The 24509-nt window shown below is 36.4% G+C and overlaps 1 protein-coding gene across 1 annotated transcript in view; it reads left to right on the top strand.

Annotated features, from left to right (window-relative positions):
* The window catches only part of ASXL3 (ASXL transcriptional regulator 3), a 178013-nt gene extending 177246 nt beyond the window's left edge, over window positions 1-767 (top strand). The window contains exon 14 of the mRNA XM_058438505.1: window positions 558-767. Within this exon, the coding sequence (XP_058294488.1) occupies window positions 558-709 (152 nt within the window). The 3' untranslated portion in view covers window positions 710-767. The remainder of the gene's footprint in view (window positions 1-557) is intronic.
* Window positions 768-24509: the final 23742 nt, after the last annotated feature.

Genomic DNA, 24509 nt, shown 5'->3' with positions numbered 1-24509 from the left:
GAAGTGTACAGGTCCTTATTTACTATACTCACCACGCTGTGCAAATGGACACTCCTCATAAGTAACAACTTGGCCCGAGAGTGGGGGCACCAGCTGCTTTAAAACAAGGTCTTGGACACTTGAAGTTATACACATTCCATCTCATTTTCTGTAGGGCCATCACAAAGTATTTTGTCAAAAGTTCATAAATGGGCCGGGCGCGGTGGCTCACGCTTGTAATCCCAGCACTTTGGGAGGCCGAGGCGGGCGGATCACGAGGTCAGGAGATCGAGACCACGGTGAAACCCCGTCTCTACTAAAAATACAAAAAATTAGCCGGGCGTGGTGGCGGGCGCCTGTAGTCCCAGCTACTCGGAGAGGCTGAGGCAGGAGAATGGCGTGAACCCGGGAGGCGGAGTTTGCAGTGAGCCGAGATTGCGCCACTGCACTCCAGCCTGGGCGACAGAGCAAGACTCCGTCTCAAAAAAAAAAAAAAAAAAAAAAGTTCATAAATGGAAAATAGATTTCACTTTTGATTCAACTTATATCTGTAGTTTCATATTGTGATTTTATTTCAGGAAAACACAGTGCCCAGAATCTTCATTCTTCAATGAAGAAGGAACACAGAGGGACCTCAGAGGAGTGCGGAACTATGGTTCTATTTTCTTTGATTGATTTCAGTGTACAATTCTGGGATGTTATAGCATTGTCTAGATATAGCAAAGTGTGACCGACCTCAATAACTAGGAAATGTGAGCTTTTCCTGGGTTTTTCTCTCCTCCTATAGAAGTGACAACATTTATGTGTGTCCATTTATATAGATTAAAACATTTCCTACTGTAATATAAACATCATTTGCAAATCAGTTTGTCTTAAATTGAGGATTTGAAAGGGTTGGCATAGGAGTAGGGACAGTATTCTATATTGGCTTCTAAGTGGAAGCCACTAACACATTTTACACCCGTTCTTCCCTTAACCTGTAAGCTCAGTGTAGATTTCTTTTTTTCTTTCGGTGCATATTTTTGATAAAATCTTTACATCTCCAGGAAGAAAAGTAATAGCAATGAAAAATTAGCTGGTAGCTTATAAAACTTACAAATTTTAAAGCTTTTACAAACTATATTCAGAGTAGTACTCTATGGATAATCTATTACCTCTCCTTGATAAATACTCACTGAACGTCCTCACATTTTGTCCATCAGAAAGACTGTGAGATGGGTAACATCCAGTTTCTTTCTTCTTCATATGTTGATACTGGAAAGAGTCTTTGGTAGAAACTTTTCTGTCCAAAAAGATTTGCTTGGCAACAACTGGGAATAATCAAAGCTACGAGTCCTTACAATTCCAGTTTTATAATTGTGACTTTCAGTAATATTATTACCTTAAAAGATAAACCTAAAGAATACATCACAATCTGAATATGGAGGAGATTTTACAAGTTCCCTTCATATCGATAAACTTTGAAGAGTTTTAAGTGTATACTACAGCGATTTTCCAGAGGTGTTCCAAAAAGGCTTTATTAAAAAATACTCATTTAGAAATAATTGATAACATTAAAAATAATTTATTAATTTAAAATAACAGTTAAGATAACATTATTTTTAATTATCTTTGTTAAAAATAAAGATTAAAAAGTAATAGTTGATAACATTAAACGTATTAATAATTTAAAAATAATAATTGATAATATTAGTGAAATGCAGTGTAACAAGTGCCGCAAAGCATTTTACAGGTATTATCACATTTATTCTTAAATAAAAACTATAAAGGAAGCACTATTATTATATCTATGTAATAAATAAGGAATCTGAGGCTTAGCGAGCTTAAAGTTAAGAACACTCAGCTAAGATTTGGAGTATAAAGATTTATCAGAAACAAAAGCCCATCCTCTTACTTGCTAGAAGATGCAATGGCTGCTGCACACATTTTGCTAACTCCTGGGGATTCCAGGAAAAATCAGAGGGTCTCAGACCTTGAAAAAAATATAGGTTAGTGGGAAAAACAATAAAATAATGTGACAAAAATATAACCAAGACATGTGCAAGGTTCAATAAGGAAGGAAGCAACCAAGTGGGTGAAACTAGGGTTGCCAGTGGCTAAGAGTGAGACCTCTAGAAGGGCACATATTTCCCCTCATCTGCCATGGTTTAAGGGCAGTACCACGGGGCAGCAGAGCAAGTTCTTCCCCATCAGTATACCAATTACTTTCCTGGAACAGGGTTCATCAATAAAGAGACTGTTTTTCTGATAATGATCTTTTTGAGTTTTATGACTGTCCACTAGAGAAAAAAAAAGCTTGTAAAGAATTAAAGTTAGTTTTATTCAGAAGTCTTACTGGGAACTATAGACTGAGGACTATAGCCCTGGAGAGATCTTTCAGAGAGGTTCCATCAGACTATTCCAAAACTGTTTTGGCTCATCGCTTATATACAGGCAGTGAAGATTCAGTATGTGCAAAATCATATCAAATTTTGGGTGCAAGAGTACGTCTGGTTATAGATTGTAGAGGCATAATCACTGACCCTGTCAGACATTATCTTATTATAGGAAAAGGCAAGGTCTAGGGTTATTTATCCTTTGAGGAATATGGTGACTCATTCAAGAGATGTGGGAACCGTGTGCTCTATCCAGTTTTGTCTTCAAAGCATTCTTCCAGAGAACTGCATCTTGTCACAGAGTCAGGGGCTTTGTGAAATTATGCTGGCAGGCAGAAATGAGCAAACATGGCTTTCTATATTTACTACTTTGTCTCACATATCCTTTACATAGTTCAGAGCTCTGTCCCCAAAGCCTTCTTTCATGAATCTAGGAATTTGTTCAGATGGTAATGTTAATAACTGACGTTTTAAAAGTTAACATATTGAAACAATATTTGTGGTGCCTGATGTCCTTGGTGGTCATTGACTCTTTAATACTTTTTTAAAAAATAAAACATATTCCTGTATTTAAAAGTTAACTAGTGTTACAGAGACTATTACAGAAACCAATGCCAAAAAAATGGAGTATCTTGATAAAATTGCAGTGTGAGCAATTAATTTTTTTAAAGGAGAAGAAATTGCTTCTGACTATTCATATTACTTAATAGGATTCAAATAAGAAAACAAAGAGTTACACATGGAAGCTGCAAGTTTGGATTGAAGTCAGGGAACTTATAAATGTGTCATGCAGTACTTTTGAGAAATAAAAGCTCCCCACTCTGCTGGTGATCACAGAAGGAAAATATTTTGATCACTGGGGAAAATGAAAAAGCATACAAGAGTCATCCAGCTGATAACATCAAGATATATATAGAGCCAGAGATTAGCTTCACCTGTATCAGTATTTTTCTGAGAAATGCTCGCCTGTTTAAGTGAATCCTACCACTCTCTTAATTCCACACTGGTGACTGAGGACACAAGCGATGACTGTCACTCCACAGAGAAGCCTAGTCTGTAGCACCAAGTGGTCCACACTGCATTGTCATCCTGCCCCAGCTGTGAGAGCATGACGTTGGGTGATTCACATTCCTGCTCCGTGTCTGACTCATCATCTTGCCCACAGGCCAAACCCATCTTTTATCACCTCTTGCTTGCAAATATTTATCTTAAAGCCATCTGGCAACCTAATGTTTTAAGTATCTTGATAAGTATTTATTTGAAGATATTGTGAAACTAAGAAATTTATGTTTAGATTTAGTGATAAATTGCAATTTCCTATTTTCAAAAAGATATTTTAACTTCCCTTTCTACTTAAGTAAAACATGTCATCTCACTGAGTATAAAAGGACCTCACTCCTTGACCTTTAATACTTGTCAAGGGATTCTAAAGATGAAGGTACTTTCAGTGCCAAAATTCATCCAACGTTCAATAAGCAAAAATTTTTTTATCACCATCTCTATGCTAGGCCCTGAATTACAGGGAATACATGGTTTTTCTCATGACTTGATTTTTCAAGAAAATTTGTACCATAAAACATTATCATAAGGTGGAAGAAATTTATCAGAAACGCCATTCAAATGTACCTTTCTGGGCCATCCTATTTCCCAGAACAGCTTGCATATGGATGGAGAGAATAATTGAGGAATGCAAGTTCTGAAAAGATGTGTCTTTTGAAGTTATATTTAATTTCCAGACTGCTTTATCCAGGCTCAGAGTCAAAATATTTAGCAGTATAGTAGAAGATGCAAAATAGTTTTCTGCATCTTCTATTGGAGAAACTATACTTTCTAATACAAAATGGAGAGAAAGAAAGAAAAACTCCTATATATGGAGAATGGTTTGTCATCAAATTTGGCTCATCTGGAGAAAACAGCACAGATGGTCTAGCTTGCTTCAGGATTGCAGTTTCGTGCCATGCATGATTCACCAGAGAAGGTAAATCAGCATGTGCTCATTTCATTTTGTGTTCACTGTTGTAATAATAGGTAGTAATGTGCATTAACATTATTTTGTTGCTAGACCTTAGCAAGCAAATGAGTGTTATTTTCTAGCTAAATTAAAGACTTTTTTCTATAGTTTTACATTCAGATTAATGAAGCGATGCTGAAAAAAAATAAAACCACCTTTGCCCGCTTACTGAGATTTGGGACCTCTTCACTTGGAACACCCTTTGGTCAAGACCTAAAAGTAATTTCCTTCTCTTTTTTTTTTTTTTAAGAAAGAGACTCTCAAAGTAATTTATCAGAAAGGAGAAACTGGGCTCTGTAATCAGTTATTCTAACACATGGTTGTTTATTAAAATATGGTCATGGGACATTTCTGTTTGTGACTGTGAAGGTGGATTTTAAAACATCCTTCCACACACAGATTTGACCTGTTTTTATGTTTCATAGTTGGCTCATATAAATATTACAAAAAATGAATGTTAACTTTAATAATGGAAAAATCTGATTTCTTGACTCATAGTTTAGCAAATAGATTTATGCAAATCTGATAAAGTTAGTTTCTGTGTGGAAAGCAAATGTCTTTCTGGACTGTGCACAATACGGATCCCTATATTCCTTTTTGGTCATTCCCTGAGTTATATCTTATGGTTACAGGGGCTACGATTCATTTATGGTGAGCCTTATCTATCTCTGGACTAAAAGTTACTGAAGAGAAGTTGTAGTATTTCTTCTAGTTTGGTATCTGTAGTAGCTTCCATCGTGCATAACATAGGGATAGCTCATTAATACACACAAGAAATGTTTGTATCATAGATTCCTCTTTGCCAGGGCATGGCAGAGATGCTATGGGTACCACAATGAACAAATTGTCATCATTCTTGAGCTTTTATTCCAGTGGATGGAGACAGGTAACAAAGAGAGAAATACAAAACATGTATAGTATATTTTAAAGTGGTAAGTGCTATGAAGGAAAACAAAGCATTATAAGTACATAAAAAATATCAAAGTGTGGAGGTTGTAATGTATAAAGGGTTCCCAGAGAAGGCCTGGCTGAAAAGGTGCTATGAACTGAAATGTGGCCCCCCTACCAAATTCATAAGTTGAACCTCTATACCCAATGTAACTGTATGTGGAAATAAGACCTATAATGAGGTAATTAAACTTAAATAAGGTCATAAGGGTGGGGCTGTAATCCAAGAAAATTGGTGTCCTTATAAGAAGAGCGAGACACCAGATATCTCTCTGTCCATGTGAGCACAGAGGAAAGACCATGTGAGGACACAGCAAGAAGGCTGCCATCTGCAAGCCAGAAAGAGAGACCTCTCCAGAAACCAACCCTGCTGGCACTTTGATTTGGGACTTCCAGCGTCCAGAACTGTGAGAAAATAAATTTCTATTGTTGAAGCCACCAGTCCGTGGTATTCTGTTGTGCAGCCCAAGATAACTGAGAGGGAAAGAATATTTTCGTAGAGAATGGAAGAAAGTGTGAAGGTGTGGGACCATGTCAAGTGGACAAGTAGAGAGACCTCCTATGCAGAGGCAGAAACAAATGTAAGGCTCTGGATCTCAGTGTACTATGGTAGGTAATTAAAATTATTCTCAGAATCTCCTAAGAAGAGGAGGCTCCTATAGAAGGTAAGATAATGAACTTGTAAGGCTGTCTGTTTATCAAGGTTCTTGCATGAGTGATGAGATCAGCTATTTTTGAAGACCTAACTTGACAAAAAGTATAACTTTTTCAGTAAATGATCTAAATTATTTATTTTTCCTTTGCCCATGCCATTAGACTTCTAAGAAAAAGTTGGATTATTTATTCACCAAGCAAGATAATAAAGGGCCTTGTGTATTAATCACTTTATCTCAGGCTTTGCTAGATCTAAAGCCACCTCTGAGAACTAAGAAGGTGGTTTTCTCATTTTCAGATAAAGAAAGAGTCAAAGATACTAAGTCAACTGAAAGAATCCACTTTCTCCAAAGGTCCTGCCCTTTATAAACCATGAGTTTTAGGTAAATGTCAGCATGCATGGACTGCTTCAGTCTTCTTTGTTGTGAGTAGCTGTACTTTTTTCTTTTCTTTTCTTTAGAGGCAGGGCCCCACTCTGTCACTCAGGTTGGAATGCAGTAGTGTATCATGGCTCACTGTAATCTCAAACTGTAGGGCTCAATTGATCTTCTCACCTCAGCTTCCAGAGTAGCTGTGATTATAGGCATGAGCCACTGCACCTGGCTAGCTGTAAATTTTAAGGAAACTGTCAGTAGAGATACGTTTTTGTTTAGTGGAGTATTTCGTTACATTTTTTTCAAAACTTCTGAACACTGTATACACCACTTGACCTGTACTTGACAATTAGAGCCTGTAAAATGCAAAGGCTTAAAAAATCCAAAAAACATAAATTCAAGGTTTGCCTTTCAATAAACTCTATAAAAGCATCTGCTCTGAATACTCCCTTGCCATATTTAAGTACCATGGGGAAGAGAGAAACTAGTAAGCATACAATAACTCTATATTGAACCAGGAAGAAACTTTGTCTGGCTGGCTATACCTCTACCTTTCTGCATATAGCCTGACAGAATACTAGAGTTGAAAGAACACACACCATAGGACCAGAAAGTCTTGTTTGAATTCAGATTTTGACATTTACAAACAATGTAACCTGGGTTACTTAACCCAACTGACCATCCAAGCTTACCTATAAGATGGAATTATGGTAACCTGGCAAGATTGTTGTGAGGGTAGAATACATATATACTGCTTAGCATAATGTTTGTTGTATGTTATGATCACAGTATATGATCTCTAGTATTCAAAGAGTCATATTCTTCCTAACAGTCTTCAAAGCCTGCATTTTGAAGTTGGAAATGAACTCTTGATAAACACCATTGTTCCCTTAATATTACCCTAACGTTAGGATATATCATCATTTTTACTTAATACAGGAAGAAATTGAGACAAATGAAAGCTAAATGTTCTTCCAAATTTGTGCATTTTCTATTAATGTTATTGTTGAAGTCATCTGCCTATATAATTTTACTCAGATTACCAGTGGTTCTGAAACTTCAAAGTGCATTGAAATAGATGCAGAATTCTGGCCCTCACCCTTCAGGTTTTGATGTAGGATCACTCTAAGTGATTCTAATCAGAAAGTTCTAATCAGAAAGTGACAAACACGTTGTACCAGAATCTTTCTCTATATAAACTATTAATTTACTACTTAACATTGGAAGGCTGAAAATCATTGGCTACCTAGCCTTCAAAATTAACAACAGTTATCTGTAAAAGTAAATATTAGAAAAATTGGCAAATATTTAACAAAAGAGAAGTGATTATATGAATTGGTCTAGCCCTATGGGAATATTATGCAATCACCATATATAATATGGAGAAAAATAACCAATGACATGTAACTTGTACTATGTTGAGTGAAAAATAACACTTAAAATGTTATGTAAAAGTGACCTCTTTATTTATTTATTCTCTTTTTTGAGACGGACTCTCGCTCTGTCAACCAGGATAGAGTGCAGTGGTGAGATCCTGGCTCACTGCAACCTCCACCTCCCGGGTTCAAGCAATTCTCATGCTTCAGCCTCCCGAGTAGCTGGGATTACAGGTGCCCACCACCATGCCTGGCTAATTTTTGCATTTTTAGTAGAGACAGGGTTTCACATGTTGGCCAGGCTGGTCTCGAATTCCTGACCCCAGGTAATCCTCCCACCTCAGCCTCCCAAAAGTGTGGGATTGCAGGCATGAGCCATGGCACCCAGCCAATTGGTATTGCTGAAAAAACAACTCTACATCAAAAAAGAGAATATATATAATCGCAAGTGACTATTAATGTTTAATTCTAGGTGCGAAGATTGTGAGTTATTTGTCTTTTCTAAATTCTTCATTTCTTCTCTCAATATGTGTGACTTCTGTTAGCAGGTTTCTATGGCTATTAAAAGTAATAGCAACTTTTAAGTATTGGGAAAGCAACGATGCAAATTTACAAAGCCATTCTAGGTAATATTAAAAATTATATTCATAGAATATTAGGTTAAGTTTGTTTTAAATGTTTATTTTTCTCATAGTTGAATATGCTAGTTTATATTAGATTAATTAGATGAATATTATCTATCATATGATATTTTATTGAAAATAATAGTCTTTTAGCATGCTAAACGATAAATGATAGGATTAAACAATAAGATAGTACATTGATACAGGGTATTTATGACATTTCTGCTGCCACCCAGTGGCTGCTCCATCTGTTTTATATATATTGCTCATCTAGCTAATTGTCCAGTAAAGTTGCTCACAAAGAGCACTCTTGTAGGTAGAATCAACTTGCTCTGAAGCAGCAGTGATTTTCTAGGTCTAGGAATGACCAGTTAAAGCATATCAAGTCAGAGAGAAATCTTTCCACAGAACAACAGTAAGATGTTTTGAGTCCATGTGGCTAATCTGCCAACAGACATTATTTGTTCTACAAATTATAGAATCTTTTTCTTGCTATACCAGAGTCCTTCTTAAGCTAATTTTTCATAAGTCCTGTGCAAAGGACAGTTGCCCCACAGTAGCAGTCGCTAACACCTGCTTGCCAAATTAGATCCAATCACCTTTAACTCAGAGAAGACAAAAGCTGTGGATGAAGCCAAATTAGAGTTGGACATCCCTCAGGACCAGCAAGAGAAGACACAGCCAGCTGCAGTTTATCAGGAGCACAGCTACACAAAGTCTTTCAGGTCTTCTAATAGCTGAGGCAAGGCCCCCAGAGTGTGATTTAAATGAAAATATATAAAACCATGAAGGAAAAATAAGAAAATATATATCTGAACAAGTTCCAATTCTAAGAAATTCTCCAATTTACTAAGACATTTAAGAAAACAAACCACATCTAGAAAACCAAATGAGAAATACAAAAATTAACTATGTAAGTCAGTGTTTGCATAGATTTGCAAAAGCCTTGACATAAGAATGAAGAAATACACACCCAAATATCATCAGTGGTGGCGGGATATGTGTGGGATAGACAGGAAAACTACCTTCCTGTGCCTCTCTAGTTTTTGAATTTTTACAGAGCATACACAACAATAAATATAATGTTTAAAGCCTATGAAATATGTATTGTGAGATAGAAGGAAAAGATAATTAAGCACTGGGCTAGTGGGTCCTTCTTGTATTCCTTTAGGTAGAAGGTAAAAAACCAACAACCTGGAATAGTCTTCAGGCCTCTATAGGGGTCAATTTTCCAAAAGAAGACATTAATTTCAGAAGGGGTGAAGATTGAGATTCCTCAACACAAAACAAGGCAATTTGAGGCCCAAAGAGCAACCAGGTCAGACAAATGTAAAACAGAGACATCTTTTGATTGAAAAGACAACTCAAAGTTGAGGCCTATCCTAAATCAAAATTTTGGAAAGCCACTGTCAAAAAGTAATTTTGGAGCTAAAGAAAATGAATGCAAAAGCACTAGTATGAAACAATAGCAAATTTCAAATTCTGATTAAGCCATGGTGATCTATACAGAAGACTGGTGTTCTGAATACAGAAGACTGGAAAACCCTTCAGTAATTGTGAAAATCACACTCAAGAATGTTGCCTTACAGGTTATTAATTCTAAACTAGGGAAGCAGGTTTTGGAGGATTTGAAGGTAGGGCAAAGAAAGGTCAGTTATAAAGACTTGAATCTCAGGGTCTTTCATTTTTGCAGAGATCTTTCTTTGGGACCAGCCTGTCATTTTAAGCTTAGAGGGATAGCATAATTTTCACTTTTTTGTTGTTTGTTTGTTTTTGATTTGGTCACAGGGATCTTACCTTTATGTCACCCTTTTGGTATGGCTTGCTGTGTCAGATTTTGACTTTGGAAGATTGTTACCCGAATGGCAAATTGAGATCTGTCATTTATTTCTCTCTTCTTGGAGAATTAGTGCCTTATAAAAACCTGAAAGGAGTAATTTCTTGATTGTACTCTATTGACTAATTTAGAAACATAGTGATTTATATTGTGTTAAATTAATAATGTGTAAAATGACTTGGTACATGTTTGTTCTAATTATGCTTCTGAACTCTTATTAAAATCAATCAAAATTTATCTTTGTAGTTTCAGAACAATAACAGTTGATATACATTTATATTACTGATGAAACTAAATATTGAGTAAACAAGACAGGAAATATATTAAGACCCATTAAAGTATTTGTTTCTATAAGATTAAGTGCCTGCTGACCACTGGTATACAGTAGGCTTCCCCATTCACTTCTCTCTCTTCCACTTTTCCTGCTTCATTTTTCTCTGTAAAATTATAACTGTTAAATGCAAAGCTTGAAGAATGACTTGGATAAATATTAAAACACAGTAATCATTTAAACAGCATAGATATGATACTTTTATATTTTTCAAATCTCAAAGTCAGCATAATAAGTGATTGTTTCACTTTTTCTTAAGAAAGAAAAGAAGGAAAGAAGTGTTATTTTCCAACACAAATTATCTTCAAACAGTACTGAAATCCATTTGTGATGTATCCATGTTACTATTATTTAATTTATATTGTGATATTCTTAAAAATATTCTTATTTAACTTTGTAAACAAATTCAAGTGTTAGCTCATTAAACTTTTATATCTTATGTTTCCATTTTCAGTTCCTATTCAGTAATTATGTATCTTATACTGTAATCAATTTTATTAGTCTGGAGCAAAGATGATCTCAAGTATTAGTGTGCCAAGAATTCATGTGGATACTTGTCAAAAATGTAGATTCTGGGTGTCTGCCATCAGAATTGGTATATCAGGAATAGGAACCAAGAATCTACATATGTAATAGGCAACTCAGGTGATTCTGATATACATAGTCTAGAGATTTAAAGTATGTGATTGTCATCTGTCATTACAGTATCCTTACATGTAGTATAACTATAATAATCCCTTAAGAACTTAATATTTTCTGGAGAAGAGTGGACAGTGAAAGCCATATTATAAATTCCTCTGGAGAGGTGACCTTACATTGAGAAGAATAATTTATTCATTTTGTGGGAAAAAGATATGAGCTGGGACTTGGTAAACACATAAAATGAGCTCAGTGTCCATTATAGCACAAAGGCAAATGATATTTCTCCTTTCCCTTGCCTTTTTAATTTAGTGTCAGCTCCAAGGTTTCTGTTTCTTCTATTTTACCTTTTAAATTTATTTGACTGTTTTCCACACAGGCTATTTGAGTAGGGTGATAAAAGCAAGTTTTTGATGAATTAAAATCCACTCTATGAATTTTAATGTACTTAATAATTATATTCTATTAGCCTTTTCACTAAAGAGCATTTCACTTGAAAAGAAAATGTGTCCTGCTGGTTAAAATGAAAGCTTTTTGCTTTAATTTATTTTCTAACTTGTTATCAGCCCTTATGCTGAATCAACTAGAGTTATGTAATTATTTATTTCTTCTTGCAAAAACCAGAAGGGTACATTTCTTGAAGGAAATTTCCGTCACTGAAGAAGTATATGTTATTCTAAATACCTTGTAGCATACTTGTTATATATATGTGAAATCATGTATTACAAATTTAATATGGAGTTAACTTTATTGCATTTCATTCATAGGATTAATCTATTTATATTCCTAATGTTCTTAAAGTAACTTTTGAATTTTCACACAGTTGATCACTAAAGACTTTGGCTAATTGTAACACTTGCCTTCATGAATATTTTGCTAATATACAATTTTACAATATTAAGTTTCTCTTCTGTATTTTTCCTAATCATGGTGTGGAAATAAGTACTTATGGTTAGAATTTTAAAAGAGGATACTTCAGATACTGGATACATAACTACTGCAGTGTAAAAATGTGACTGTTGTAAAGTAAAGTAATTACATTTTTTACCCTCTAGATTATCAAATAGTAATAAACCATAAACAATTAGATGACAGGTGAGGCCTTTAAGCTTTTGATCCACATCAACCAGAAGACCTTGGACAAAGCTCATAAAAGACACAGCAATATTTTTTTTAATGTGGATAACTGAGTTTACTGTGTTCTCTTTTATTTCCTAAGTATGGATCTTTCAATCATTACAGAAGGGAATTTGACTCATTTTCTTCACTATACATCTAACATATTCTATGTCCACAGTATGGTTCTGTCTGTACCATCCTGCCTGGGTTTCTCAGCTCACCTGAAATTTACTATTTAACATATTTAAATGGATCTGTGATAAGTATAATGTAGCTTGTTTGAAAGAAAGACTGTTTTATTGTTGGTTAACTTCCTATGGTGCTTTGCACAGGTAAAGTTTAAATAATCTGGACTTTACAGTCTGGGATCTGAGGTTCAAGTAAGAGCTCTACCATTAGTAGCTTTGTGATTCTTGTCTCTGATTCTTAATTTCCTTGGCTAATTTGCACATACGCCATCTAAAAGTGCAAATAAAATGCTTCCTTGTGTTCTAGCTAAAGATCACTAGCATGAGGGAAATTCAAAAATTAAATTTAGCCAAGTCTGGTAACCTCAGTCTGATCCAATAACTTAAAGTTACCTTTAAAGTAACATATATATATATATATATATATACACACACTATAAAGTTACCTTTAAGGTAATACCCCTATATATATACTACCTCGGTATTGTATTGTTTCTTCAGTTTTGTTTTGTTTTGTCTTCCCTTATAAACTTTAGTATTAGTTTGTCAATAGCTACAAAATAGTATGCTAGAATATTGACTGGGCTTGTATTGACTGTATAAATGAAGTTAAGAATTGATAACGATATTGAAACTTCTAATCCATGAGCATGGAATAGCTCCATTTATGTAGTTTTTTATATTTTTTGAAAAGTCAGAGTTGTACAGTTATCTGCATATAGATAATGCTCATATTTTGTTAGATTTATACTTAAGTATTTCATTTTTTGTTCCTATTATGAATGATTTTTGTGTTTTTAATTCTACATTTCAGTTGCTCATTGATGGTATATAAGAAAGCAGCTGGCTTTATATGGTCACCTTGTATGCTAACCATGGTATATTTGTAGGTTTTTTGTAGTATTTTCTTTTTAATAAAATTGAGGAAGTTCCCCTTTATTCCTAGTTTTTTGAGTGTTTATATTGTGAATGTGTACTAGATTTTATTAAGTGCTTTTTATGTATTAATGTGATTGTATGCTTTTTTTCCTTTAGCCTACTGATACAGTGGATTATATTAATTAATTTTTAAATGTTTAACCAGACTTGTGGACCTGGAATAAATGCCACTTGATCTCTATGTATAGTTCTTTTTACATACTGTTGGATTAAATTTGTCATCATTTTCTTAAGGAACTTTCCATTTATGTTCGTGAGAGATATTTGTCTATACTTTTCTTTCTAATAATATATTTATCTGATTTTGGTATTAGAGTAACTCTGGACTCTTGAAATGAGAAAGTGTTTCCTCTGCTTTCATTTTCCGAAAGATATTGCAGGGAATGGGAATTACTTCTTTAAGTGATTGGTAGAATTTATCAGTAAAATCATCTGGGGCCTCATAATTTCTCTTTTAGATTCAAGTTCTACTGATTCAATTTCAGGTAATAGGAATTGAGATAGAAAGGACTTTAAACTGAGGTTTTATGTTAGTCTGGCTAGGCATTGGGTTCAGTTTAATGTTTTCTAGAGTTATGGTGACTAAATGCTTAACATTTCCCTAAACTACAGTCCTTCTTTTCTTTTTTCTCATGGTCTTGGTTTTCCCTAAGAACTTTTAAAACACAGTCTGTTTTGGTACCTGTACCATGCTGTCAGCATGGTCAGGTAGCGTGATGCCTCCAGCTTTGTTCTTTTGGCTTAGGATTGACTTAGCAATGCGGGCTCTTTTTTGGTTCCATATGAACTTTAAAGTAGTTTTTTCCAATTCTGTGAAGAAAGTCATTGGTAGCTTGATGGGGATGGCATCAAATCTATAAATTACCTTGGGCAGTATGGCCATTTTCACGATATTGATTCTTCCTATCCATGAGCATGGAATGTTCTTCCATTTGTTTGTATCCTCTTTTATTTCATTGAGCAGTGGTTTGTAGTTCTCCTTGAAGAGGTCCTTCACATCCCTTGTAAGTTGGATTCTTAGGTATTTTATTCTCTTTAAAACAATTGTGAATGGGAGTTCACTCATGATTTGGCTCTCTGTTTGTCTATTATTGGTGTATAAGAATGATTATGATTTTTGCACATTGATTTTGTATCCTGAGACTTTGCTGAAGTTGCTTATCAGCTGAAGGAGATTTTGGGCTGAGACAATGGGGTTTTCTAGATATACAATCATGTCATCTGCAAACAGGGACAATTTGACTTCCTCTTTTCCTAATTGAATACCCTTTATTTCCTTCTCCTGCCTGATTGCCCTGGCCAGAACTTCCAACACTATGCTGAATAGGAGTGGTGAGAGAGGGCATCCCTGTCTTATGCCCGTTTTCAAAGGGAATGCTTCCAGTTTTTGCCCATTCAGTGTGATATTGGCTGTGGGTTTGTCATAGATAGCTCTTATTATTTTGAGATACATCCCATCAATACCTAATTTATTGAGAGTGTTTAGCATGAAGTGTTGTTGAATTTTGTCAAAGGCCTTTTCTGCATCTATTGAGATAATCGTGGTTTTTGTCTTTGGTTCTGTTTATATGCTGGATTACGTTTATTGATTTGCATATGTTGAACCAGCCTTGCATCCCAGGGATGAAGCCCACTTGATCATGGTGGATAAGCTTTTTGATGTGCTGCTGGATTCGGTTTGCCAGTATTTTATGGAGGATTTTTGCATTGATGTTCATCAGGGATATTGGTCTAAAGTTCTCTTTTTTTGTTGTGTCTCTGCCCGGCTTTGGTATCAGGATGATGCTGGCCTCATAAAATGAGTTAGGGAGGATTCCCTCTTTTTCTATTGATTGGAATAGTTTCAGAAGGAATGGTACCAGCTCCTGTTTGTACCTCTGGTAGAATTCGGCTGTGAATCCATCTGGTCCTGGACTCTTTTTGGTTGATAAGCTATTAATTATTGCCTCAATTTCAGAACCTGTTATTGGTCTATTCAGAGATTCAACTTTTTCCTTGTTTAGTCTTAGGAGGGTGTATGTGTCGAGGAATTTATCCATTTCTTCTAGATTTCCTAGTTTATTTGCATAGAGGTGTTTATAGTATTCTCTGATGGTAGTTTGTATTTCTGTGGGATCAGTGGTGATATCCCCTTTATCATTTTCTATTGCGTCTATTTGATTCTTCTCTCTTTTCTTCTTTATTAGTCTTGCTAGCAGTCTATCAATTTTGTTGATCTTTTCAAAAAACCAGCTCCTGGATTCATTGATTTTTTTGAAGGGTTTTTTGTGTCTCTATTTCCTTCAGTTCTGTTCTGATCTTAGTTATTTCTTGCCTTCTGCTAGCTTTTGAATGTGTTTGCTCTTGCTTCTCTATGGAACAGAACAGAGCCCTCAGAAATAATGCCACATATCTACAACCATCTGATCTTTGGCAAACCTGACAAAAACAAGTAATGGGAAAAGGATTCCCTATTTAATAAATGGTGCTGGGAAAACTGGCTAGCCATATGGAGAAAGCTGAAACTGGATCCCTTCCTTACACCTTATACAAAAATTAATTCAAGATGGATTAAAGACTTACATGTTAGATCTACAACCATAAAAACCCTAGAAGAAAACCTAGGCAATACCATTCAGGACATAGGCATGGCCAAGGACTTCATGTCTAAAACACCAAAAGCAATGGCAACAAAAGCCAAAATTGACAAATGGGATCTAATTAAACTAAAGAGCTTCTGCACAGAAAAAGAAACTACCATCAGAGTGAACAGGCAACCTACAAAATGGGAGAAAATTTTGGCAACCTACTCATCTGACAAAGGGCTAATATCCAACAACCCCATCGAAAAGTGGGTGAAGGATATGAACAGACACTTCTCGAAGACATTTGTGCAGCCAAAAGACACATGAAAAAATGCTCATCATCACTGGCCATCAGAGAAATGCAAATCAAAACCACAATGGGATACCATGTCACACCAGTTAGAATGGCGATCATTAAAAAGTCAGGAAACAACAGGTGCTGGAGAGGATGTGGAGAAATAGGAACACTAACACTATTGGTGGGACTGTAAACTAGTTCAACCATTGTGGAAGTCAGTGTGGCGATTCCTCAGGGATCTAGAACTAGAAATACCATTTGACCCAGCCATCCCAATACTGGTTCACTGGGTATATACCCAAAGGATTATAAATCATGCTGCTATAAAGATACATGCACACGTATGTTTGTTGTGGCACCATTCACAATAGCAAAGACTTGGAACCAAGCCAAATGTCCAACAACGATAGACTGGATTAAGAAAATGTGGCACATATACATCGTGGAATACTATGCAGCCATAAAAAATGATGAGTTCATGTCCTTTGTAGGGACATGGATGAAGCTGAAAACCATCATTCTCAGCAAACTATCGCAAGGACAAAAAACCAAATGCCGCATGTTCTCACTCATAGGTGGGAATTGAACAATGAGAACACATGGACACAGGAAGGGGAACATCACACACCGGGGCCTGTTGTGGGGTGAGATATACCTAATGTTAAATGATGAGTTAATGGGTGCAGCACACCAACATGGCACATGTATGCATATGTAACTAACTTGCATGTTGTGCACATGTACCCTAAAACTTAAAGTATAATATTAAAAAAAAAAACAGTCTGTGCTTCAATTCTAAACCACTGTTTTTATACTACAGCCTTGTTTATATGGTGGTAAGAAGTCAGGGAGAGGAAATATTCTATAATGTTATAATTAAATCTCATTTTTTCTTGGTCCTGAGTCCCTGGACTATAACTTTTTAAGTATTTCTTAGACTTTTTTTCTTCCCCACTACTTAGGTGAGACAGGAATTAGGTGGATAGCATTGTATAATTGTCCTCCTGCTTCCTAGGTGAGCTAAGGCTCTGGTAAAGTCTTTTCTCCAGGAAATTTAGCACTTCTATAGAGAATTTACTGAGAATATCTCAAAATAACTACTTTTCTCTTTTCCCACTAGATACATGAAGTGTTTTGTTTGTTTGTTTTTGTTTGTTTTGGCTGTTTTCAGTCATAATCTGGTCCCTCTTTGTAAAATTCATGAAACTATCAGTGCCCCGAAGACTCTCGCCCCCAGGAGCTTCTCACTTGCAAGCTAACCCACCTCAGTTTCCAGCAGCATTTAAAAATTACCATTTAAGTATTCCTGTCAGCTTCTGGCTCCAGTAACTTGTGCTTCACATAAGTGGACCTTGACTATGTTTTCCTGTGATGTTAGTCCTCTCATGAATCCAAGAAAATGCATTGATTTTTAGTTTGTTCAGCTTTGTTGCTGTTGTTGTAGAACTGTAATCGTGACTTCCCAGTTCTCTAGATGTGGGAGCTAAATCTAAAAATGCAGTTACATCCTCCTTTAAGTAACTTCCCCCATCTCGGATTTCCCTTCTCTGTCTCCTGTTCTTCTCTAAGATAGAATCTGAGAGAAAGGGTATATGTGATCTTATAGTGGAGGTGTAGAAGGGATCCCTTCCATATGTCCCCAGGTTCGTGTACTGCTCTATGTCTTATTGGGTCTTCCCAGAGGTGTTGCTGGTTAACACTTGCTCAGCAAGTGTCCGCAGCTGAGTCTGTGAACTTTTCTCTCCTGGCTCTGATAGTTCCCTCTGCTTATCTAGCCTCACTTTGACCTTGCGAAAAGTGCAGTCCCCCACAGTTACAGAAATGCATCCTATTTAATTTACCTCTGATCATCCTTTATGTACCTCCTCACCAGGGCAGGGGCCATTATGAGAGACAGGTCTCTCTCAGAGTCCCAACTAGTCAATAGTACAAAAGCCCCTTTACTTTTAACTCTGCTCTCAACAAATGTTTTCCTTTGGAATTTTAGCTCCAAAGGAAGGGAGGCCATGACAACCTTGTGTCTCCACCAGTCTGTGAACTTAATTTCCTTCTTCATCTCAGTAACCACTCAAGGCCAAGAAGGAAGGACTCCTTGCTCATCCTTATTTGCCATGGCTCCACTCAGCATCATGGCCTCTTCTTTCCCAGTGGGTCATTCATCCCCTTCCTTTTTCAGAGGCTATGATGGCAAAAACAGTGTGCAGAAACATGACTACATGCAGGGAATAAAATGCATTTGTTTAACATTCTCAATGGATTCTCATCTTTGCATATACAATATAAAATTGGTATATTAATACTTATCATAAGGGCTTTTCCAAAGATTGGGATAATATATATGTAAACCATTTGGAAAACTGTATTCATTGTACAAATGTGAGATTTTATATTTGATATTGCTAATCACTGTCATGTAAGCTAACACTAATACTTTAATTCAGAGGGATATACTATGTAGATTTGAAAATAAACTTTTAGCAGGGAAGAAGCTGCCATCTTGAACTATGAAGATTCTTGGCTAATTTAATGGTCAAGGGAAAAAAAAACAGTAGTAAATATGAGAAAATAATTTCAAAAAAATTAGCCTATTACTCATTATAAAGTTCTTTGTTTTCCCTTAACACATTAATAATGGATGAGTATCTATGGTTTTATTTCTCTCTTGGAGAAGTATGCATTGGGCATCACTGGGGGCATCTCAAAATAATCCTAAGACGAGAAACAAGAGATCCCAAATAGGAAACCCATAGCAATTTATTCATGATTTGTTTAATTATTCCAAAAGTAATCAAAGGAACAGTACGTTGTTTTGGGAATATTGTGAATTGCCCATCTGGTTCAGCTAAACTACAGAACTAGACTCATTTTTAACACAAACACGCAGAACATATTCCTCAAGACCAAATCTGTAATGGATATTTCAGCAAAAATTTACTGTGTCTGTCTGACACAGGCCTTATGGTAGGTTTTGGAGATAAACAATTAATTAACAATGGTTGATGTGCTTTAATATCCTTTAGTTTCAATGGGAAGATGACATCTAAATAGAAATTTCAAAATAATGTGACATATATTATGATGTAGGTAGCTGTGAAAGCACAGAGAAGCATCACTTAGTTCAGATTAGGGATTGAAAGAAGTCTTTTAGAAGAGCCATGCTGAATCTATACCTTGAATATTCATTAAGTATGACTTATCCAGGCAAAATAAATAGTGATAAATATTTCAAATGGAGGGAGAGTAGAACATATATGAATATGGCATAAACAGGAAATTTTAGGCAATGTATTCTTGCTGGAGCACAGAGTGGGACTAGGGCATCGTGGTGGGGTAGACACTGGAGAAGGTATATAGGGACAGGTTATAGAGGGCCTCCTGTCCCACAAAAAGTGTTTGGGCTTCATCCCATTAGTGATAGTGAGCCACTGAGGGATTTTTTAGCAGGGCTGACATATGGTTAGTTTTACATTTTGTATAAACAACCCTAATGCCACTGTAGAGAACAAAGAGAACAAGGAAAGCCAGACATAGACAGAGGTATTTGTGAGGAGACTATTGCAGTAGGTCAAGAAAGAGATGTTGAGAATCTGATCCATAAGGGCAGAGATGATAGAAGATGGATTTTGGAGAGGTATAAGAGCAAGAATAAACAGGATTTGGGAATCTCCTTAAGGTGTGTATAGCAGGGAGGGAATAGATAAATGACAGGGGGTAAAATTAGGATAACCCTAGTTTTCAGTGTTGGGTGTATAACAATACCAATATCTAAGTTAGCAAGCAAAGAAAGAATACCATTAGGAAAACTCTGTAAAACTCAATTTGTGATATATTAACTTTGATATGCCAGTGAGACATCAAAATTGTAATTGTAAGTAGGAAATTAAATGATTCTGAAGCTTTGGGAAAAGATGTGAGCCAAAGATAAATATTGGAGTGTTATAAGCTTATACATGCTAGTTCAACGATTGGAATTAAGGAGAGTGTTCAAGGATAGTGTAGAGAGAAGGAAACAATGGACAGAGGACAGAACTCCAGGATAACCCTATATAATGGGACAGGATGCACAAGCGCGTTCAAATGTGACTAAGAAACAATAGTTGAGAGAGAAAAAGAGTAAGAGGAAATACCATGGAAGGCAAGTGTTAACAGTATTGTGTGCAGCTGAAAGTGCTTGTAAAATTCAGGACCTAAAGGGATCCTGTGTATTTGAAATCATGGACTTCAGAACTTCCAAGGCATTTTGTGATGCTTAATAAATATGTTAAATAACTAAATGAGAAGAAAAATTAAGTAGTACAGTAATTCAGGTTCTTTGAGGGGCCAGAGACCACCACACATGCAGTTAGAAAGAGAATTAGACTGGGCACGATGGCTCACACCTGTAATCCCAGCACTTTGGGAGGTCGAGGCAGGTGGATCGTGAGGTCAGGAGTACAAGACCAGCCTGGCCAAGATGGTGAAACCCCGACTCTACTAAAAATACAAAAATTAGGCAGGTGCAGTGGCACGCATCTGTAATCCCAGCTACTCGGGAGGTTGAGGCAGGAGAATTGCTTGAACCCGGGAGGTGGAGATTGCAGTGGGCCGCCAAGATCATGCCACTGCTCTCCAGCCTGGGCAACAGAGCAAGACTCCATCTAAAAAAAAAGAAAGAATTAAAACTGAGAAATTGGACACAATAAATACAGACAAAACTCAGAACACTAAGAAAGATGGGGAGACAAAAGCAATAAAGGGTGATTCAGAGTTAGGTTGTGTTTTGTTTCTGTTTTGCTGTTTTTTATTTTAGAATAGAAGAGACTTTCACATATGTGTGAATTGAATTTTCTTCAACCAAGATAGAGAGACATTAAAAATATAGGAAAGTGAAGAAAATACTGGAGGAGCAAAGAACTGGAGAAAGTGGTGTAAAATTGCACTGAGAACACTGGACTTTGAAGGGACTAGATTTGAGAAAAAGAAGTTGGGATGACTGCAAATATGGACAGAGTGTTGGCCACAGTTAAATCAATCAGTTCACCCATGGTAGGAAAACATGATTTACTGAGAGTGAGGGGGTTGGCCACTGAGTGTCTATGTACATTTTTCATAAATTTTGCTATTAAACCATTTAATTAGAAGTGCTACTGAATCAATGCTTCAGAGCTCTGAGACTTTGTGTTCTCAAAGATACCCAAAATTAAAGCCTTTTATATGAATCGTCAGGCAGAAATATAAAAACGAGCAGTCACAATATTGACTTTCCTTCTGATTATGAGCCCATAACATTAGAGGGAGGAAGAAAAATAGAATTATTTGGGGGAGCTCTTTGTCCATTGCTCCCTGGGCTGTACTGTATCATCTGTTTACTTTTCCTGGCTCTCCCACTATCGACTATAGTGCTGCAGTGGGAACAACCTGTGCTTTGGAGCCATAGAGACTGGGTTGCCTTTTACTTTTTCCATTTAGTAGCTGAACGCCCTTGGGTAAATTACTTTATATCTCTGAGCCTCAGTATCCTCATTTATGAAATATAGTTCATGAACCTACCGTATAGGCTTGGTGCAAGACACAAATGGGGTAACTCTGAACCTAGTGCTTGGAATTTGACTACCAGTTCCCTCCCTAGGCTGTGAACTTCTAAAAGGCAGGAAAAATCTTAGTCCTTGGATCCCCAGTTCTTTGCACAGTCCTGGACATGCACACACAAACACACACCCCACATTTAGTAAAGGTTGGTTGATTATTCAAATAAATAAATGAGAAAGTTCTATAACACATAGTAATTTATAATTAAAAAGAAAATCTTGATGAGAACACAATATATGCTAATATATGCTGATTCACTTGCAAAGCCATTTAGCAGTAGCTTTTCAGGCTCCTGACCTCCTCCCATGCTTAGTATGGGAAATTTATGCCAAAGAGCCTTTGGCACCTGCCCAAAAATAACTGGTCATTTCCTTCTTTTATGATTTTTGTACATTCTCTGGTAGAGTAGCTAATGAGCAGTAAAATGCAAGGAAGAAAAGCAAAACAGGTAAAGTATGTATCTCTAAATAAGAGTTGACTACTGTATTATGTCATTCTTGCATTGCTACAAATCCCTGAGACTGAGTAATTTATAAAGAAGAGATATTTAATTGGCTCATAGTTCTGCAGCCTTTACAGGAAGCATAGTGCTGGCACTTGCCAGCTTCTGGTGAAGGCTCAGGGAGCTTTCAATCATGGTGGAAGGTGAAGTGGGAGCAAGCACCATCACAGCGAAAGCAGGAGCAAGCAAGAGTGGCGGGTAGGGAAGGTGCCACACACTTTTAAATGACCAGCTCTCATGAGAACTCACTATTGGCAAGAAAGCACCAGCCTATGAGGGACAGCCCCTATGATCCAAACACCTCCCATCAGGCCCCAGCTCTAGCACTGGCAATTACAATTCAACAGGAGATTTGGGTGGGGCCAAATATCTAAACTATTTAAACTATACATATGTCCGTCTCTTTTTCTGTGTAATTTTTTTTCATTATGAATTTTCCTCCCTAGCCTACAAGATGATGCACAGTTCTCTGCTTTGTTTTAAAAGTTTCTCAAACCACTGTAAGTTAGGGCTTCCAAAATAAGCTGATTGAAATCTAGCTGTGTTAAAAGCTCCTGTTCCTGGATTATCAGAAAACAGATGGGGTAGGAGGCCTTTCACATACAGAGGGATCCCTTTTCATAACAATATAAAGCACCAACCCTTGCAGAGAACAAACAGATTTGAAGTATTGGCTTATTTTTCCATAATCACAGCTGATTTATTTATCCTTTACGCACAGAGAAATTCAGTAGCTGTACGGTCAGCTTCTGAATGATCGTTAACTGTGTTTTCCATGCACAGAATGAGGCTGAATGGGAGAGACCATGGCATTAACTTGTAATGGCCATGTCTAGATCTGCTTCCCAATGTTTGGACACACAAGAGAATCCTGATGAAGACTGAAGCTTGGGTTCTGATACCCTTTTTCTGCTCCCACTAAAGGAAGCTGGGTGGATTTGGCACCTACATCTAATTTTCCATAGCCTCTGCTCAGTCTGTAGCCTCAGTTTGTAGTTAACCTGTTCATGAAATGTAAATGATAACGGACATTCTGTGTGCAACATAGCTGCTGGTGGAAGGGAGCTGTCAGTCTGTGACACTTGCTCAGGAAGCTTCTCTCCTTTCAGGCTTGGGAGGAACATTTGAGCAACATGAGCTTCCGTGGGCCGGAGTGGCCAGCTGAAAATGTAAGATGTTTTTCCCACCTAATAGGGGATTACTATAGGTTATTTAGGATTCCTCCAACCACTCTATCTTGTATGGTATCCAAGGGAGTGTTACCACATGGCCTTATTTTAGGAAATTTTCTTTCACTAGTCATTATGACTCTGTTCTGTACAGGGAGAACATTGCTGCATCACTGTTCAAAGAGTTAGGATCTTGTAAGAAAATTTCTTTGAATCTTTTTAAAGATAACACTATGTTAGAAAAAGAGAACAAACTGTAATTGGTTTGTTTGGTTTTGTTTTCTGTAGCTTAATTGACTAGTATGGTATGAAACAGATATGCTGTTTTTTGGTATTTGGAGAACAAAATGACCTCTGTACATAAGAACATCATTTATTTTAAGATATCTCACTGTTTTGCCAGTCATCCCCCTTTTCTGCCTATGAGAAAAAAGGCTTAATGATCCTCTTTGGAGTGCACTTATCCCCAAAACTCCTTTTCTTTACATAAAAGTTTTATCTATTTTAAATGTTCCTCTCCATCAACAAAAATTGATTATGTAACATTTCAATTTATTTTCTTTGGTATTGATGTTGACCACTTCAGAAATGTAAAACTGGCATTTCATCCTCCTAGAGATTTTTTCTTTTTATGTATGATTGCTCTGATTTTTATCTGTAGACATTATTTTAGTTGTTAATGACTATTTTTTGTTAATTTGATTTTTTTCTAGTCCCTATTTTCTTTTCATTGTGATCATTATTTCCAGAATGACAATGATAGTAGCTAGGAACTGCTATGTATATACCTACTGTCTAAATGCCTAAATTCTCATTTAATCCTCACAACAACTATAAAGCACAGAATTGCTACTGTGCTCACTTCACACCCTGAAAGATGTTACACACGGCCACTACACGGCAGAGCTGGGCTTCACAGCTGCACATGGCTAACAAAACTCCTGTCCTTCCCTCTGTATTTTACTGAAGCATTTTGAGTGTTTATGATTCTGTATTAAACATTTTAAAAACCAAA

Source organism: Hylobates moloch, unplaced genomic scaffold (assembly GCF_009828535.3).
Source record: "Hylobates moloch isolate HMO894 unplaced genomic scaffold, HMol_V3 SCAFFOLD_5, whole genome shotgun sequence".
In the NCBI taxonomy this organism is placed as follows: domain Eukaryota; kingdom Metazoa; phylum Chordata; class Mammalia; order Primates; family Hylobatidae; genus Hylobates; species Hylobates moloch.
The sequence above is the reverse complement of the archived record's forward strand: the minus strand, read 5'-3'. Positions and strand labels throughout refer to the sequence as shown.